Source organism: Tamandua tetradactyla, chromosome 6 (genome assembly GCF_023851605.1).
Source record: "Tamandua tetradactyla isolate mTamTet1 chromosome 6, mTamTet1.pri, whole genome shotgun sequence".
NCBI classification, from domain to species: Eukaryota; Metazoa; Chordata; class Mammalia; order Pilosa; family Myrmecophagidae; genus Tamandua; species Tamandua tetradactyla.
The window spans coordinates 67,916,391-67,935,146 of record NC_135332.1 but is presented as its reverse complement, the minus strand read 5'-3'; the positions used below and the strand labels follow the sequence as shown (position 1 = coordinate 67,935,146).

Genomic DNA, 18,756 nt, shown 5'->3' with positions numbered 1-18,756 from the left:
TTTTCTCTCGCTGCCTTCAAGATCCTCTCTTTCTCTTTGACCTCTGACATTCTAACTAGTAAGTGTCTTGGGGAACGCCTATTTGTGTCTAATCTCTTTGGGGTGCGCTGCACTTCTTGGATCTGTAATTTTAGGTCTTTCATAAGAGTTGGGAAATTTTCAGTGATAATTTCTTCCATTAGTTTTTCTCCTCCTTTTCCCTTCTCTTCTCCTTCTGGGATACCCACTACACGTATATTTGTACGGTTCACATTGTCCTTGAGTTCCCTGATACCTTGTTCAAATTTTTCCATTCTTTTCCGGATAGTTTCTGTTTCTTTTTGGAGTTCAGATGTTTCATCCTCCAAATCACTAATTCTATCTTCTGTTTCTTTAAATCTGTCATTGTAGGTATCCATTGTTTTTTCCATCTTTTCTACTTTATCTTTCACTTCCATAAGTTCTGTGATTTGTTTTTTCAGTTTTTCTATTTCTTCTTTATGTTCAGCCCATGTCTTCTTCATGTCCTCCCTCAATTTATCGATTTCGTTTTTGAAGAGGTTTTCCATTTCTGTTCGTATATTCAGCATTAGTTGTTTCAGCTCCTGTATCTCATTTGAACTATTGGTTTCTTCGTTTGACTGGGCCATATGTTCAATTTTCTGAGCGTGATCCGTTATCTTCTGCTGGCGTCTGGGCATTTAGTCAGATTTCCCCGGGTGTTCGACCCCACAGGTTGAAAGATTTTTCTGCGCAGTCTCTGGGTTCTGTTCTTCCTATCCTGCCCAGTAGGTGGCGCACGTGGCACACGCCTGTCTGTGGGTTCCACCAGCGAAAGTTGCTGTGGGTCCCTCAACTCTGGAAAACTCTCGCCGTAGGGGAGGTTCGGCAACCGAAGCGTCTTGGAAGAATGCCAGCCGGCCCGGGGTTCCAAACGCGGGGAGGGTCGCCGGCTGTCGCAGCACAGGAGAGCGTCCGGCCAAATTAGCTAGTCGGCCCGGGGCACCAAGCGTGGCGGGAGGGCGCCAGCTGTCGCAGCCCGGGAGAGTGCACTGCTCCCAGCCGACGGGGGAGTCACGTGTTTGGAAGGGATCCCCCGGTCACTGTTCTCCGCAGTCTGGGGATTTCCGACCCAACTATCTCAGTTGTTCCGGGGGGCCTCGTGTGGTGGGGGCACCAGCCGCCGCGGCCTAAGGGGACCGCCTGTCCAATTCTACCAGCTGGCCTGGGAAGGTGGAAGGGAGGGACTCCGGTCGCTTGCTGTCCCACCCAGGAAAGCCCGTGCCCCTTGGTGATCTCACCGGAGCTGGTTCTCCCAGATAGTCAGCCGTTCCAGGATGGGGTACGCTGTCCCTTTGATCTCCCTCGTGGCTCCGGGAGCTGCTCTGTATTATCTCCACTCCCCCAGTAGTTGTTCTGGAGGAGGAAAGGTGAGGGCGGCAAGGCTGTCGAGGCTGGTAGCGGAGGAGCACGGTGAAGGCGGGGGAAGAGGGCACCGTGTTGGTTGGAGAGCAGCCGGAGCAGGAGGGGGAGGAGGGGGGTAGGGAGGTCGGGCGGCTCGCGGTCCGGGGGAGAAAGAGAGGGGGTAGGGAGGTCGGGCGGCTCGCGGTCCGGGGGAGAAAGAGAGGGGGTAGGGAGGTCGGGCGGCTCGCGGTCCGGGGGAGAAAGAGAGGGGGTAGGGAGGTCGGGCGGCTCGGCTGCTGCGGGGCGCGTGCGCCGCGCGGCGGTCCGGGGGAGAAAGAGAGGGGGTAGGGAGGTCGGGCGGCTCGGCTGCTGCGGGGCGCGTGCGCCGCGCGGCGGTCCGGGGGAGAAAGAGAGGGGGTAGGGAGGTCGGGCGGCTCGGCTGCTGCGGGGCGCGTGCGCCGCGCGGCGGTCCGGGGGAGAAAGAGAGGGGGTAGGGAGCATCTCATCCTATTTTTATAAAACAAAAATAACAAAACCTACAAATGCATTATTATGATACAATATAATAGTAATTAGTCTTTATTGTGCATTTGCTATATGCTAAGTATGGCACTAAATTATTTACCCACCTTATCTTATATATCCCTCACAATAATCATATGAGGCAATATTATCCCCATTTTACAGAGGAAGAAACTGAGGCTTGGAGACTTGAAAAAATGTGCTCCTGATTACAGTCAATTAACAGAAGACCAGGACTTCAATCAACCAAGACAGCCTGACTCCAGAGACTGTGCTATGCTACAATACAGACTGTGCACAAAAAAAAGGTTAAAACTCAGTACGCAAAAGAGTGATTGCTGTCTCACCTGGAGTAGAATTTTTGTATATCATTATGTGTTTTTGTTTTAAGGAAAAGGTTACTACTTTTAAAATTGAAAAAAAAAAGTCATCAAAACTATAGGGTAGACACAGTGACACAAAAAGATGTATACAGAATATAAATTTTAAACATTATAAAAAAATACTACATTATGCTCTTACGTTTATTTAAAAAGAAAAAATATATGAATGTGGAAGAATAGAAAAAAATTCTAGAAGTGAAATACACCCAAATCTTCAAAATGGTTATTATTTTGATGGAATTGGATGAGGAATTCACTCCTCTTTTTTGCTTATCTGTATTTTCTAAAAAGAAACACAGGAGTTAACTACATAGCATTCAATGAATACTTAATTATTAAGGCAATTATTTCAAAATATAAATTAAAATTACAATCTACTCAATATTTTTATGAAAAATGCGGAAATCCCCTTGACACAAGCAACTAACAGTAGAAGACTATATTAAATTAGCTTTTAAAAATGATACAGTCTAAAATAAATTTGCATTCTGCAATTTTATTATTTTCTTTTAATAGAAGGTGGCACTCCCAGCTCTAGGAAAAAAAAATCCATATCTATATATTGATAGACTACTTTATATTAGTTCCATCCACAGCATAATCTATATGTTCAAATAAACAATCTATTTTAGTGTTCTGGTCTCAGAATATACATTGGAGTTTTTCAGCACAGATGTTATTCAGGAAAAAATTTCTGCTTTTTATTGACCTATATTAAGTATAAACTCAGCTGAGTCACCAAAGCCTCTTATGATCCTAATCCAAATAAAATTTCTTTACCCCCGTGTGGTCCTTGCAACAAACTCCAAAAACATACTGTAAATAGCTCAATTGGCAAGAGAAACTCAAGGAAGACATCTTTCCTTCTTTATAAACTCAATCCTACTTCCTTTCATAGAAAAAAATCTTTAAGTGTCATTAGCACCAGCAAACATTTGGCCTAGATCCTGGCTTAAATGCCAAGGCATCAGGCTGTTACCCTCTAATATGCTTCAAATGAAATATTAGTAAGATCTCTATATGTTCCTTCACCTATTTTACAGTTAATTATCCTCAATATATTATAGCTATAAACAAAGAAGGGCAAAGAAAGGACTAGGTCTGTGAAAGTGATCAGTGACTCCCAGACATTTCTGCTCAGCTATCATGTTAATAGTCAAAAAGAAATCATTATAGATACTAGGGATTTTCTTAAAGAAAAAATCCTGCTGATTCCAAGATGTGTGAATTCAAGTAATAAACCAGAGAGGGAGGCAAAAGGTCACATAGGAAGGTAGGGGTCACGCAATGGGGGCTCCCTCTTTAAATGGAATAAGCAGAAGGAAATGACTTTAATTCAATTAGCTCAGCCAGAAAACCTGGGGCATGGAATATATAAAATGATTCTAGGGGAAATTTACTACCCCAGGACTTTTCCATCCATGGCTATAGATGAAGCTGCTGCTGCTCCTTTTTTTTCTCAGTGCATCTTGCTTTTGCAGACCTCTCTTGTGTGGTCCAGAGTCTGCCCAGCCAGCTCCTCCTGCTGCTTGTGGTGGTAACGGCTGCTCAGGCTCTCACTGAGCACGTCTCTCCATAACCAGCCAGACCACTGGGTCTGGGACCAGCTACTTCACTTTCTCGAAGTGTGGTCCAGGACCACCTGCATCAGAACCATCTGGCATGCTTGTCAAAAAGTGCAGGATCTCTGGGTCCTGTTCAAGACCTACGGGATCCGAATCCTTAGGGAGGGGGGCAGGAGTCACTGCTTTAACCATGTGTGGTCCTTAGCATATTGACAATTGAGAACACATGCGCTGATGCTCATGATACAACAACAGGTAATACTCAAGTATTAATTAAATATCAGCTGCAAAGATTTCAGACACTAGGTTTTAAATGCATCTGGAATGTCAATTCTGATGTACAACTGTATAAGCTACGTAAAAGGAAAAACAGCACAACAGCCAGTATGAAAGAAAGGAAGATGTGGCCAAAAAGAGAGAAATAAATTTTATCTTAAACCAAATACCACACTTTCTTCTCTTCATTATATAATATGCATCATGAGAACAGAGTTTAGGAAATTATTTTAAACCAATTCTTTACAGAAGCTCATTTAAGACTCTAAGAAGAAGAAACCGATAGTTACTTACTAATTTGGCAATCAGACAACACTGACTTCCTAACTGCCAAATAAAATAATTCCTAGTCAGGCCTGAGTTAGACTTTCAGTGTTTGAGAGTGTCGGTAACTTCCTTTTGAACCATTTCTACTCTTTCGGCTTCTGTGACAAAATCCTTTCCTCTGATCACTTCTTATTTCCTCAGCAGCCTCCATTATATACCTTATTCTGTTCTCAAAAGGGGATACAGAACACCCCCAAATCCTGTCCTTGGCTCTCTGCACTAGTCACTCGACAAGCCGAGCCTTGGAAACCCCCTTCACTACATAGCTGTGCTGCTAACTCCACACCGAAAAGTCTAGTTCTGCCAGCCCAGGGTTGTACCTGAGTGCCAGCCCTTCACAGTCTTGTGCCCACTGGCCTTCTCCACCTAGATCTGCCAGTGGCAGCTCAAATTCCCTAGGTCCAAAACCAAACTCATTTTTCCCCTCAAACCTGCTTTATCCTGCAGTATTCACATTCTTAAGAATCAGCACCATCACTCAACCAGAACCTAGGTGCTTTTCTTGAGCAGAGGCAGAAAAGTCAAATGGCTGAGGCGGGTAACCTGGCAACAAAATATTTTTTGATTTAAGAAAAATGTATATAGCTCTACACATATACCAGTCATTTTCATGCAGTTTTCAAATGCTAACTCATTTAATAATCATAATAACCCTACAAAGTAGGTATTATTACTATCTCTAGTTTAAAGAGGAGTAAACTGAGGCACTGAGAGATTACAGAATAGGCTTGGTCACTAAGCTAAGAGACTGGATTTGAACCCAGGAACTCTGGCTCCAGAGGTCACCACACTCTGCACTCTCTCAAAAAACTGAGGTGGGTATTGGACAATAAGGAGAAGTGGAGAATACCCGAAGGTATCAAACTCTTTGCAACTACGTGTCCTGAATCTTTTATTTTATATCTCCCTTCACTTGACCATAGCTACATCAAGTTCTGTTCATTTTATTTCCTTAAGATTTTTCCCATCCCCCCTTCTCTTTTTCCTTCCTCAACACAACCTTAGTTCCACCCCAAGTCTACCTTGGTCTTTTTGCCATCGTTCTTGCCTCCTACTAGACCGTGTTCTGGAACAGGGGTCGGTAACCTTTTTCTGTAAAGGTCCAGACAGTAAATATTTCAGGCTTTCCAGGTGATAAGGTTTCTGTCACATTTACTCAATTATGCTACCATAACATGAGATGAGCCATAAAACAAATGGATGTGGCTGTTTTAATAAAATTTTATTTATAAAAACAGATGACCCTAGAGCAATAATGCTATAACAGCATTTTTCTTAATCAATCCTATTCCTTATGCTGAAATACATTCCAGATGGTCCTAAAATCTTCAGAGACTATAACAAAAATATAGAAGTACCAGGAGAAAACATGAGTGAATAATTTTATAACCATAAGGATGTGAAAACTTTTCTATGCATAAAGTGAGACCCAAGAGTCATAAATTTAAAAGGTTGATAAATATGAATGCATAACAATTAAAAACTTTCTTGGAGCAACAGAAAACAAAACAACAAAACATCACAAATAAAGTAAAAAAGGAAAAATAAGCGCATATGGACGAAATGGCAATTTTTTATGTTATTTATGTGTGAAGAGCTTACAAAAACTTAAAAAATTAAAACTAACACCCAAACAAAATTTTTTTCTATTATTGAACAGCATAACTGGCAAAGACAGCTTATACGTGAGCAGTCAACACACAGGGAAACAGATTTCCACATGCTATGGAAGAGAGTATAAAGTATACATTTTTACCTTAGGAATAAATTGATCCATCTACCCCAAATTTAAATATATGAAGCCAGCAGTTACATTTCTAAATACTTATTCTACAGATATATACACACATGTATACAAAGACTTATGTACATAAAAGCTAATCGCAGAATTGGTCTTAGTAACAAAAAACTGAAAACAACCTAAATGTTTACCAGTAGAAGATTAGTTATGTAAATGATGGCAGATTTATGTAATGGAATAGTATGCAGTAAGGTAACTATTAAAAACTATACTATTAAGAGAAAATGACAAGTTGCAAAATTGTATGTATGGTATAATCCCATTTCTGTTACAGAAAATATACAAATATATCTTTATGTCTGCATATGCACATACATGTAGAAGGCTACATTTTAAGAGGTCTTTTATCTAGAATGGAAGAAAAGGGTAATTTTACAGTTTAAAATGTATGCCTTTGTAGTATCTGAATTTTTTTTTTACCAGTAAGTCTATACTAATTTAACAGTAATTAAAAGACATATACAAATAAATAAGACCAAATGTAAAAATGATCATGTCTCTCCAAAGAATCTTCAGGTACTTTCTACTGCAACGGTATGACAGCCAAACTCTTGAGCCCAATCTACATACAACACTATGGCCCCTGCCTAAGTCTTCAGCCTCAGCAAGTGCCTCTCCTACACAACACTCAAGACATATGACATTATTTGCAGTTTCCTGAACATGGCAAGACATACCAAACATTCTGCCTTTGCTAAGGCTTCTGCCTTTCACAATTCCCTCCTTGCCTTCTCTGCCCAATAAAAATCCATTCACCTGAACCCCTCCACAGGTACAAATAACACTTGCTTCTTGGGTTCCCACTCTACTTTACCATCTGTTATAGCACCTACAATGCTAATTCCCTTAATGATGGATATAGCAATAATCATACTACTAACAATAGGTTAAATAAATTAAGTGCCTACTACACACTAGGCACAAAGGTGTTTTACTTGTGTCATCTCATTTAATCCTCACAATGAGGCTAAGTACATAACTACTTGACATGTGAAGAAATTAAGGTACACTAAAGTTAAGTAAATTTCCCAATATCACATCAATATTAAGAAAGTTCTGGGTTTGAAATGTAGATGTACCTGACCACCATTGCTTTCTTTATGTGTGTATGTATAAAATACCCCCACTAGACCATTAGATTCTTCTTTAGGACAGAAATCACATGTGAGTTATCTCTGTATTGCCAGCACCCAGCACAATGGCTGGTAGATACCCAATAAATATTGAAGGTGGACAGGCAGGCAGGTTCTGAATAATAAAAGGGGACTTAGTTGTATCATCTAGTTCCACCAACCGTACAACACAGGAATCCACTCTTCAATTTTCTTAAAAGATGACCCACTTTCTCTTCCCATTTTTACATAATGATAGTTCCCCTGAGAACTCTCCTTTATACTGAGAAGCCTGGCCACCCTGTTAGCACAAGCAATCTCCTAGTTCTGCCTTCTGGACTATAAATTAGCAGCCCTGTTCCTTTCAATCAACTGGGTTACAGATATTTGAAGGGGACTATCATGCCTTCATTCTCCATTTTATTTCCCAAGCAAAACAATCTATTCCCCAAGGGTTTCCATATCCCCTCCTTCTTTCTGTGGCTGTTCTCCTCTGGAAGACCTCAGTTTGTCGACCTCTCTCTTAAAACCAAGTGCTGATTATGTGGTAGGCATCATGTCCCGTATGTGGAAGTACTCGACAAGTATATGGCATGATTTTTGCCCTTAAGGAAAATATAGCACACATTAAACAGACAATCAAGTGTTAAGCTATCTGTAATTATTTGGAAACTAATATTTGAGTTCCACCAGGTATCAGGCATGCTTTTGGGTGCTCTGAATGCATTTTACAATTTAGTTCTTAAAGGATTTTTTATTATTCCTTGAACAAGATCTGAATGAATATGAAAGGCACACCAGTCTCCCATGGAGATAGGCTGGGAATGAGTATCATGGAGTGGAAGGACTGGCCTAAATGGCGAGGTGGGGGACAGAAAAAGGGAAAAAAGACATGTCTGAGGAAGAATTTGAGCACTTCAAATTACAATGTTCCCTTTGATATCAGGCAGAGTTAAGGCAGGAGGCAACAGGGAGTAATCTTAGACTTTTGAGTAGGTTAGTAAACTGAAAGCAACATTTTGGGAAAGTTAGTCTGGCAGCCTCAGGCAGTAGGAATTGGAGAGGCGAGGGAAACAGGAGCTGCTGCCATCACCAAAGGGCTCATACATTTGGACTTAAACTGTGATGGTGGCATCAGAAATGAGCGAGAGAGAGCAAATCTTACAGATATCACCAGAGTCAGTTGGTGATAGTTGGATGTTAGATTAGAAATAAAGGGGAGAAAGAAAGGCAAAGAGTTAAGAATGATTCTAAGGTTTCTCATCTGGGAAAACAGAAGACTGCTGGCATTACTGACAGACACTGGATGATAAGAGGGGAGAGCTAATCTGCAGAGTGGAAGGGAGATGCCAAAGTAGACATGCTAAATGATGGGGGCACACAAAAGAGGTTCCTGCTATTGACGGAGGTCACTCTGGATGCCTGTGAACTGAGAGGCTCCATTTTTTTGGTGACAACCCTGAGACCATATCTTATCTATAGCTGTTCTTAACATGTCAACAACACAACACTCAGACCACTTGTGTAAATGACAAAAGATAACTTCTCTATAAATGAGAAGATTCCTTGTTCAGCTGCCATAAAGCACCCAAACTTATTTTCAAGTATTACATCTGGAGCTAGTCTCACTGTTTTAGAGTTATGCTGCATAAGTCTTAACAAAGACCCTACAGTTCCTTTATGAATTTTCTTCAATTCATCACCCTAAGAAAAAGATTTTCACTAAGTGAATTTGGTCATTGAAGAAAGAAGATGACTAGTTTTAGGCTCAACTCTCTTTAGAAACACACAAACAAAACCACTCTTTCTTTCTTCTTTCATTACTCTCAAAAGTCTGTCTCACCTCTTCATTTCTCCATACTCAATAACATTGAGAAAGAACTCATTGTCTTATTGCCTATTTGAAGTATAGTAGGTCTACAAGCACAAAAGACAAAGAAATAAGCAGGATTAATATTCTACTTTAATTGCAAATAAAAGAGACTATATTTACTACTATACTTATAGTGTAACACCATTTACACTTCTGTGTAAACAGAACTCAATTTGGTTTCAAATCCAAATTAAATTGAAGAGAAGAAAAATACTAAGAAAGGATCTGCAGTTTCAAAACATCCCTGGTGAAGCAGTAAAATTAATTTCGTATTTAACTAAAAACAACGTTTCAAGTAAGCAGTACCTATACCAAAAAGAAACAAAAATACCTGTGAGCTTGATTTTGGATAGTCGAGCCAAAATTCCTGGCAAATCATCCACCTGCAGCTTCATTTCTTTCCATTGCTTTTCATCTTTTGTTTCTTTTCCTACTTCTACTGGGGCTTCAATTATTGAGGCAGATTCTAGTTCTAGCAATTCCTTTTCATTTGGTTTTCTCGACAAAGATAGGTCAGGGGATGAAAGAGGTCTCATTTCATATATTTCTGCTTTGGCTTGACCCGAAGATGCTTTTTCAAAGAAAGGAGATACCACAGGTTCTGGCTTAGGTTTGACTTGCTGGTTGAGGCTTCTGTTCAGTCGTGTGACATACTACACAAAAAAGCACATGTTACTATGAAATCAGGTCCCAAATGCTCTTAAACGGTTGTTCAGTAGGACTATCCATCAGTTCAACTTTTAGTGTACCTAAGATTTTCCTGTAACTTTAATATGAGTTAGTTCAGCAGTATTCATAGTGTTTATGAGAATCACTGTACTAGGATATACAGAGAATATAGTTAATGCCTCAGTGGGTTTTCAAATTCTATGTTTTAGAAAACTCCAGGACTTTAAATTCCTTGAAAGAAAGATAAATTTATTTCTTATCCACCTCCTCGAGAATTCTCCCTAATGCAGTATCAGAAACTGAAGGTTGAAAACTCCAAACACAATGAAAAAGTATTCTATAGTCAAGACCCAAGCCCACACCTGTTGCCTCTAGTCTTTGCCATTCTCTGAGGCAAATGATGTAGGGGGCGCCATAGTAGAGCCCGATCCAGGAACCAAATTACTTTACAGCAGTGTGGCATGCAGGAAGAATGTGGGTCTTGAGGCAGTCGCTACCACTTAGTAGCAAAATTAATGACAGCTACTAACATGTGAGTCATTTTTTTAGTTTTAAAGGCACTTTATAGTTGATATAATGTCTGTCTCATTTAATCTTCTCAACAACCATCAAAGATAGATAATTATTAGTATCTCTTTCTCCCTAATTTACAGATGAGAAAACCAAGGCCCAGAAATTAACTGACAGCCAAGAGGTAGCAACCAGTAATGGGTGGCCCTGGGACTAGGGCCCACCTGTCCTACTCACTAGTTAAGTGCCTTTTCCATTCCATCACAAAAGCTTGAAATAACATAAGCCAGTCTTAGATAAGAATTACAAACTTATGGATGAATTCAGAGTCCTGTTTACATGAACATGGCATTATAGTTACTTGAGTTTCTCTTCTAAATAGCCATCATCCTTAACTCCCAACTTTAAAAGTCTGAACATTTTTAGAAATGTAAATGTCTTATCAAAATATTATTGAGTTTTATTAAGATAGGCCATTTTAAGTTAAAAAAAAAAACATAAGGGAAATGTTAAATAAGACTTTAGATGATGATTCTGCTGCTCTTTCAGGCTTGTACCAAAACTGTGAGCTTTTAACTATCCTTTCTCCATTCTACAATCTTTCCCTCTTTAGAAGATGGCAAATGCCCTCACTGGTAATTAAGAGTAAGCTATCATGTTGCCACAATAGCATAAGGCCCTACGAGAGGACTGAAGTGTATTATCAATGCCCACTATAAAATACTAGCAAATTACAAAACTCAAAATTTGTTAGAGTCTACTCAGAAATGCACGTGTTCAAAAGGCTTTTTAAATATACTGCTGATGATAGAAAATAAGAGGGTCATACTGTTAAAGCAAGATTTTTGTATTATTGATGTATTCATATAACTTTAAAGAATTTTTAAAAAGACACACATAACAGTTCAGCTTTTCCTGATTTTAGCCTACTTGAAATACGCCAGAAGTTTTCAATCTTTCTCCAAAATTAATCAGTAAGTTCAGGATCATAGTTTTAGCCTCAAACACCAATATTATTCTGGTTTTGATTAAGAATAATCAAAACAAGAGAATAAAGTTTTGGGTAAATTTAAGAGCACACTAGATAAAAGCCTTTTCAAAGGGTTCTTCTTAAAACTTTTCTTATAATAGGAATTTCTGAGAATCCCTCATACAAAGAAAGCAAGAGCACACAGAGAGAAGCAGAGTAAGGATGGCTTTCTAAACATACCATGCGCCTGAGGAAGCTAAAGTGCTGATATGTTATCCGCTGCTTACTGACGTCCCTAAAAAGATGCATAAACTTGTGAGGGGATTCCTGCACAACTCTTCTTTCGAGATACCAAACATATCCTCCGACCCAACCTAGGATAGAGAGAGAGGAGAAAAAATGTTAAAATGATAAGTGCTTCTCACCAAAAGATGACTGCATCCTACTAAGAAGCAAAACCAGCCATCACTTTAAGCACTGCAGTGGGTGAATGGTTAGAAGTATGAAATTATCTAATTAAGACTTGTGAATAAATAAGATTTATGAACCCTACTCACTCAGCAAGGCTAGGGGAAATTTTCATTTTGGGATCACTTTGCTTTGCTTATATTAAATGCTAAAATGATCACACTGTAGTGGAGATCTTTTTAAGAAAACATAAGAATCAATTCAGTCACTTTAAAAAAATAGAAAATGAAAAGCACAATTTTTCTTAATAAAAAACAGTAAGTTAAAAGACATATTTTAGTTTAATATGTTGGCCATGTGGAGAAATACAACTAAAATGTAAAGGAAACAGTTCTCAATAAAGTATGACTCAATCAAGTTAAGAGTAAACTATTTTTGTTGTTTCAAATTTGGCTTTTATACATTCCATAGATTGCCCAAATATCATAAATCCAATATTTCCATCACAGACCTCATCATATTCAACCCTATGATGTCACTAGAGACCCTCTCTTTCTTTGTTAAAGCCTCTCCTTCCATGACTTTCAAGATAGTGAAGCTTCCTGGTTTTCCTTCTTCTCCTCTCATCACGTCTGTTTCTTGTAATAACTCCTCTTGTCACTTTCAGGAATTTGTATTTCCACTGTTCGAAACACTGCATTTTGTCCCTGAACACACACATTTACAGGATAATTTCCAATCCAGAGTTAACTCTAGAGTCATCTGCCTATATCCAATTGTTTTATTGGTATCTCCACATGGATGGGTTGTAGTATGTATTTACCAACACTTTATTCTCACTCTTACTTTTACTCAGTTCCCTACTGCAGATAAAACTATTACCTATTTATGTTTTTCAGGAACATCATTAACCCCTCCTTCTATATTGTTTAAAAATGATCAGGTCTGTCAACTCCGAAATACAGGTCAAACGTGACCACTTCTTTTCATTCCTCCTGATACAAACCTTTACCATCCTGCATTTGGACTTTGGTATCAGCAGTATTCAAACTAGTCCTGCCTTCAATAACTTCCTTTCCTCTCCAATCTAACTTCCACAAAGTCAACAGCTTTCTTCTTGAAGTCTAGAATATATCAGGCTACTTGCCCAATCATGTATACATAACTTGGTGTAGTGATGCCTCATTATGCCCACTAAACACACCACATATTTTTCACACTTCTGTTCATCTCTGCTCTCCTTGCTTCCTTGCTTGCAAAATCTTACCTCCACTCTCTGCCTATTAAATTTTCAAAGCTTCTTTCTACTACTCAATCACTTTATACCATTTTTATGGCCCCTTTTAATGCAAATTGTTTCCACCACCATGTTTTTTAGCTCTTTGATGGCACAGCCTCTCCTTTATTCATCTTTGCTACCACAGGTATCAGAGTGCTTCTAGCTGTTATAATGACTGTATAGCACACACAGCTTACTTGGCCTGTGGTAAGAATCATCACTGTCCTGTGAAGTCCATGAGAATTATCTAGAATGGAGATAAATCACTTCTTCCAGGAAATCATTCTCAAACCTCAAGTTAATTATGAAATGCTTTTATCTTTCAAATGCATGAATATGGTTTGCCTGCTCAGGCTATAGGTGAAAAGGTGACTTTCTAAAAAAATTTCCTTTGAAATTTTAGAAATGTAAATCACCATAAATGGTCACAAGTGTCCTCTGAGATTTAACTTTTTAAAATGGTTTGTATATTTCCTTTCTTATCGTAACACTGCGCTTTGAGATATTAGGATTTCAATATTCAAAGAAAATGTCTATAAGCCCACCAAGGTTTTAGTATTCTGAGCCTTTCTTTCAGAACCCATTTTTAGTTTATTTGATCCCAATGGGAAATACACGAGGCTGAGAGGGAAAGAACCATCTTAGAAAAAAATTTCTCAAGACTAAGTAAGTCAATCTGAGATTTCACAAGATAGTTAAGAAAAAAAACAAAAAATAGGTAGGCAACTGCATTTATAAATGATGAAAATATTTCATTTAATCAAAACATGTCACATTTTTATGTATGAGAGCTTAGAAACTGAAAGACATTTTAACACTACATAAACAGAGGTAGCTTTGAAGCAATACAGGGCTTAAAAGATATATTAACATTCTTGAAACATATGACCATATCCACTATTCACCATCATTTCTGAGTCATTATTGTGGGGCTTTTAAAATTAGGTGAATAGATAAGTAACTGAAAAGTCCTGAAATTATTGTATGCCTATAAATACTTTTAACTTTTAGAAGCAAAATCAGACACAGCCACTATAAGACTACCTAATATAGTCTTAGCTTACCTTTCTCTGCTATTTCTTCCCATGTTGCATCCCCCATCAAGCTCTCTTAGTGCAGTTTACAAGTGAATCGCACTAAGTCATACAGACCATTTATTAGGAGATTTTTTTTGGCGATTATGATATTCACAGCTCAGGAAGCACAGCTATTGATATTAATTCCTTCTACATCACCATTGCACAGATGATGCAGCAATTAACCATCTAGGCTACACACAGATCATCTAATGGAACTGGCGAATTCAGAGCAGTCAAATGGAATGGTCTTATCAGCAGTTGAAAATACAGAATTGAGAGGCAGAAATGAACCTAATCTGAGCGATACACATTGGAGAGACCTTCATACAGATGCGATAATTGAAGCACTAAGAAAGAATGAGCCTTCGGACAGTAAGTGCCAGGGTTAAGATCAAAGAATAAGTCAGGGATGAGAGAAAATAAAGAAGTGATTCACAAAGAATCATGGACCTTTTTTTTAAAAATGTTTTATTCTGGAAGCTTTCAAATATACACAAAACTAAAAGAGCATAATTAACTCTTGTTAGTTATCTAAAAGGAGTCCCTGGCTTTTCCAATCTGGTTTTCAATTCTGAACCACCAGCGACACATTCCACTTGCTGCCAATATTTATCATCCTAGAACCCCAGAAGCAAAATAATCCCCAGTCTCCTCATTAATATCTCTCCATCCCACGACGGCAAATTTCACTCATTCATAAATAATTATTGAGAGTCAACAACATTCCAGCAACTGTTCTGGGCACTGAGAATACAGAGGCAAATCAGAAAGACAATACCCTTGTCTTCACAAAGTTGATATTTTAGTCCAGAGAAGCAGATAATAAACAGGTATATAAATAGACAATTACAGACTGTGCTAATCATGATGAAAGAAAGGAATAAGGTGATGTGAGAAGGAAAAGGGCAAGGAAACCTTACTTTAGATAGGGTGGTCAGATTAGGCCTCTCTGGAAAGGTGACATTTGAGCTAAGACGGGACAGATGAGAAGTCAGCAATACAAAGTGCGAAGAAAGAGCATTCAAGCTTCTTTCATACAATCGTCACAGGCCCCTTCAAGTAGGGGGATTTTATCAGAAGCAAATATTATGGTCCCCTATGCAGTCTTTATTTATCACTGTTATCAACGTTATCTTCGTGACCCCTTATATTGGAACAAGGCTTCTGAGTGGGAACAAGGCGCTTCGCACTGCATTACAGGCCGGTAGCTAGGAACTGAGTCCTCATAACCTAGCTGGCTTGCGGAGCCCTAAACAGAATCCCTGCCCTTTATCCTCCAATCTCCACTCCATGAAAAGCTAAAAAAAAAGCCCCAGACACCGCCCCCATCCCAGGGGTGGGGTCCAGAGGAGATGGTAAGGATCACGGGGACTACAATGCAAGAATGAACCCTAGCTCCGTTGAACCTTTGCTCTAAACTACCCAGCTGTCACTGCCCACCACCATTCACACAGCCGACTCCGCCAAGGGCTCCCAAGGTTGCAGCGAGCCGGAACCCCGACCTTGCACGTGGGAAAAAGAAGAGAATTTTCCCAAAGTCGTGCCCGAGGCGGGTGCAGTACCTGTCAGGAGGCGTGAGGAAAGAGCGTGGGGGGATGCGGCCATAATGCACGAGTCCGGCCGCTCCCCGGGATCCAGGTGTCCTCTAGCCTTACCGGCTGCTGGGCGCCGCCATGTCCCTTCCCCGCCCCCAGCGTGAGGGGGGGCGCTTCCGTTTCGTCACTTCCGGAAGGCGAGGCGTGGGAAGAAAGGACCACGGCTGGAAGTGACTAGGGCGAGAAAGGCCTAAAAGGTGCTGGATTGAATGAAGGGTTACAGGCCTGTGGTACCTTCGAAAAAACGGGAAGCACGGTCTGGCTACATCCTCCCGAAGAAAGAGTTGCGGCTCCAGCTCCCAGAGGCTGACAGTCCCACAGCGTGGTCTCTTGGCGTCCGCTAGACCGATCCGATCCTCTGGGGCAGGGCTTGACGGGCTGCTCGCGGGTTATTTGAAGTTTCATTTAGGACACGTCCTGGGGACCGAAGCGCCTGAGGACACACCAAAGGAACCTGAGTCTCCAGAAAATCCTGAGATAAAGAAGGTAGTGCCGTGTGTGTAGTGGTTAAGATCTCGTGCTCTGCGGTGCGATCCGTGTATTCAGTCCTGGTTCCACCTCCTACTCTCGTGTCCTTGCTGGAGCAAATTACATACCCCCCCGGAACCTCAGTTTTCTAGCTGTACAACGAGGATGATAATAGTATAGATTTTATAAGGTGGTAGAGAAAATTAAATGATGTCTCTCGAATGGGTAGCCAGGCACTAAAAAGTTACCCCTGTCATTAGTGTTGGAATAACTAGGGCAGATCTCATCAACCCTCCCTTTAACTGTTTTTCATCTTGGGGTTCCACAAGTTAAAGTACCTTGAAGGAAAGACTCAGATTATAAAAAGAAAGAAGAAAAGAAGGTAGCTGTGCTTCATAAGACTAATTTCTGTCTATTTCAATGATGGGCTGGTGGCCGTTTTGGTTCGCCTCAGCTACGTGGCTAAGCACGGAGGATATTGCGACGAATGCTCAGAATTCTAAAAGATGCTCCTTATTCTGTAGGAGCTTAAGATATATCAATTGGGGAACAGTCAAGTTTCTGAAAGTGTGATAGTGGTACTGTAGAAAGTCCTACAGAAACCCAGGTGAGGTGACATTGGGTTCTGAGAATGACTTCAGACGTTTAAGCTTAATAACTTAGTTGAAGGAAGGGTTGATTTTTCCAGCAGGCAAGGAAGGGAACAAATATCCTGGGAAGAGAAAACAGCACTAAATAATGTGTTAAAATATTCAAACTCCTTATAATTCTCCACGTTCTTTTATAAATATTTGATGTGATCTTTGCATCAACAGCAAAAGGTATCCTCTCTAAGACTGACATATTAAGGTTCAAAGAATTTTGAGTGAGCTGCTCAAAGTCACCTAGCTGGCAAATGCCAGAACCAGGACCAAAACTCCTGATAACAATTATAGTGTTATTTCCACCATGCCGTATAACAATTATAGTGGTATTTCCACCATGCCATACGGCCTTATTCACCTAAGCATATTAAAGAGTCTCCACGCCTTTGTTTCATAAAGCACAGTATTTCAGCCTTGGCAGCCATCAGAATCAGCTGTAGAGCTTTTAAAAGTTACAGGTGTCTGGGCCTCATCCAGACCTACAGAATCAGAAGTGAAGTGGGGTGGATGGAGAGAGGCCTGTAATTTTCTTTTTAAAGTACCCTGGTGATTTTGATATGCAGAATCAAAAATCACTGGATTCCACTCTCTACTTGACAACACAATTATGTCTAAAATATAGGTTAACAAAACTGTTATATTTCATATACTCAGAAATGTGAATTTCCAAGTTCTCCAGGCTGATGATAGACTATGTATTTAAAAGATACATACCTCTTTTTCTTTCGTTTTGGATCCTTTCCCAAATGGTGGCAAGGTATAACCCAATATATGAATAAATGCATAGGTTTTTATTTAGTCAGAGTAAATGTTTTATGGGTGTCACAAAACATATGCACCTGAAGAATAATCCCTGAAGATAACTCTGAAAAGAAGAGCATTCTGTACCAAATAACACTTGGGAAAACAAATCGGATCATATGCCACTGTTGGAGCATCATAATTCCCTCTGAGGAATTTTGTATGGGGTAAACAGTGTCAATGAACAAAAACCTTGTATGGCTTAAGCAGAAGTGTTTTTTTTTATTTGTTTGTTTTTATATATAATGAGTCCATAAGTACCACCTGACTGACCTCAGATCAGTGACACAAAATTGTCAGGACTAATGTCTCATTCCTTTTCCCTCAAGGATACATACAGAGTCTGTATTTGGGTAGGGGACACAGTTGAGGGATAATGCTATTTTAGCAAGAGGTTCCAAGGTCATCCCAGGACTCCTCCTACCTTTAATCTCAAGCAAACTTCCACTTGGGTCTCATTGGCCAGAACTCTGTGATTTGTCCACCAGTAGCTGCATGGGAAGCTGAGAAAGCTGAGAATAGGATTGCGATGATTAGCTTAGGCCAGTCACAATCGATCACTGTGGATTTAGGCAATTGCTGCCCCCAATCAAAGTAATTTTAAACTAAGGAAGAAATAATGAATGGATTTGGGGTAAGCAACTAAACGATTCTACTATAACTTTGTGTAACCCATTGTTTTCCAAACATTTTGAACACAACCCATTTTGCAAAATGCCATGAAAACTTTGAAAATGCTAGCCTTACTTATACACACGCACACACGCACACACGCACACACAACAAAGCCAAAATAAACAAACATTGTATTTGGGGGAGTGGAATATATTCACATTGACAACTTGTACTTATCCTAAGGCAAACCATACTTTCTGGTTTGGGATTTTCTTACTTTATAAGACTTATTTTTCCTGGACAGGTTTCTTAGAAAATACCATGGACAAGCTCTGTGCTTTATAGTCTTTGTAGATTAGTAGGACTTTTAGAGATGGGCCTTAAACATCCTGATAGCTTTGACACCTTCATTTCATAGACTCAGAAACTGAGGTTCAGAGAGATTGAATGATTTATTCTAAGTAATCGAACTCTGC

At 39.8% G+C, this 18,756-nt stretch overlaps 1 protein-coding gene across 1 annotated transcript in view; it reads right to left on the bottom strand.

Annotated features, from left to right (window-relative positions):
- The window catches only part of COX10 (cytochrome c oxidase assembly factor heme A:farnesyltransferase COX10), a 137,692-nt gene extending 121,846 nt beyond the window's left edge, over positions 1–15,846 (bottom strand). The window contains exons 1-3 of the mRNA XM_077166053.1: positions 15,720–15,846; positions 11,632–11,765; positions 9,574–9,895 (exon numbers count right to left, since the gene is read on the bottom strand). Of these exons, the coding sequence (XP_077022168.1) occupies positions 9,574–9,895; positions 11,632–11,765; positions 15,720–15,762 (499 nt within the window). The 5' untranslated portion in view covers positions 15,763–15,846. The remainder of the gene's footprint in view (positions 1–9,573; positions 9,896–11,631; positions 11,766–15,719) is intronic.
- Between the last annotated feature and the right edge of the window lie 2,910 nt (positions 15,847–18,756).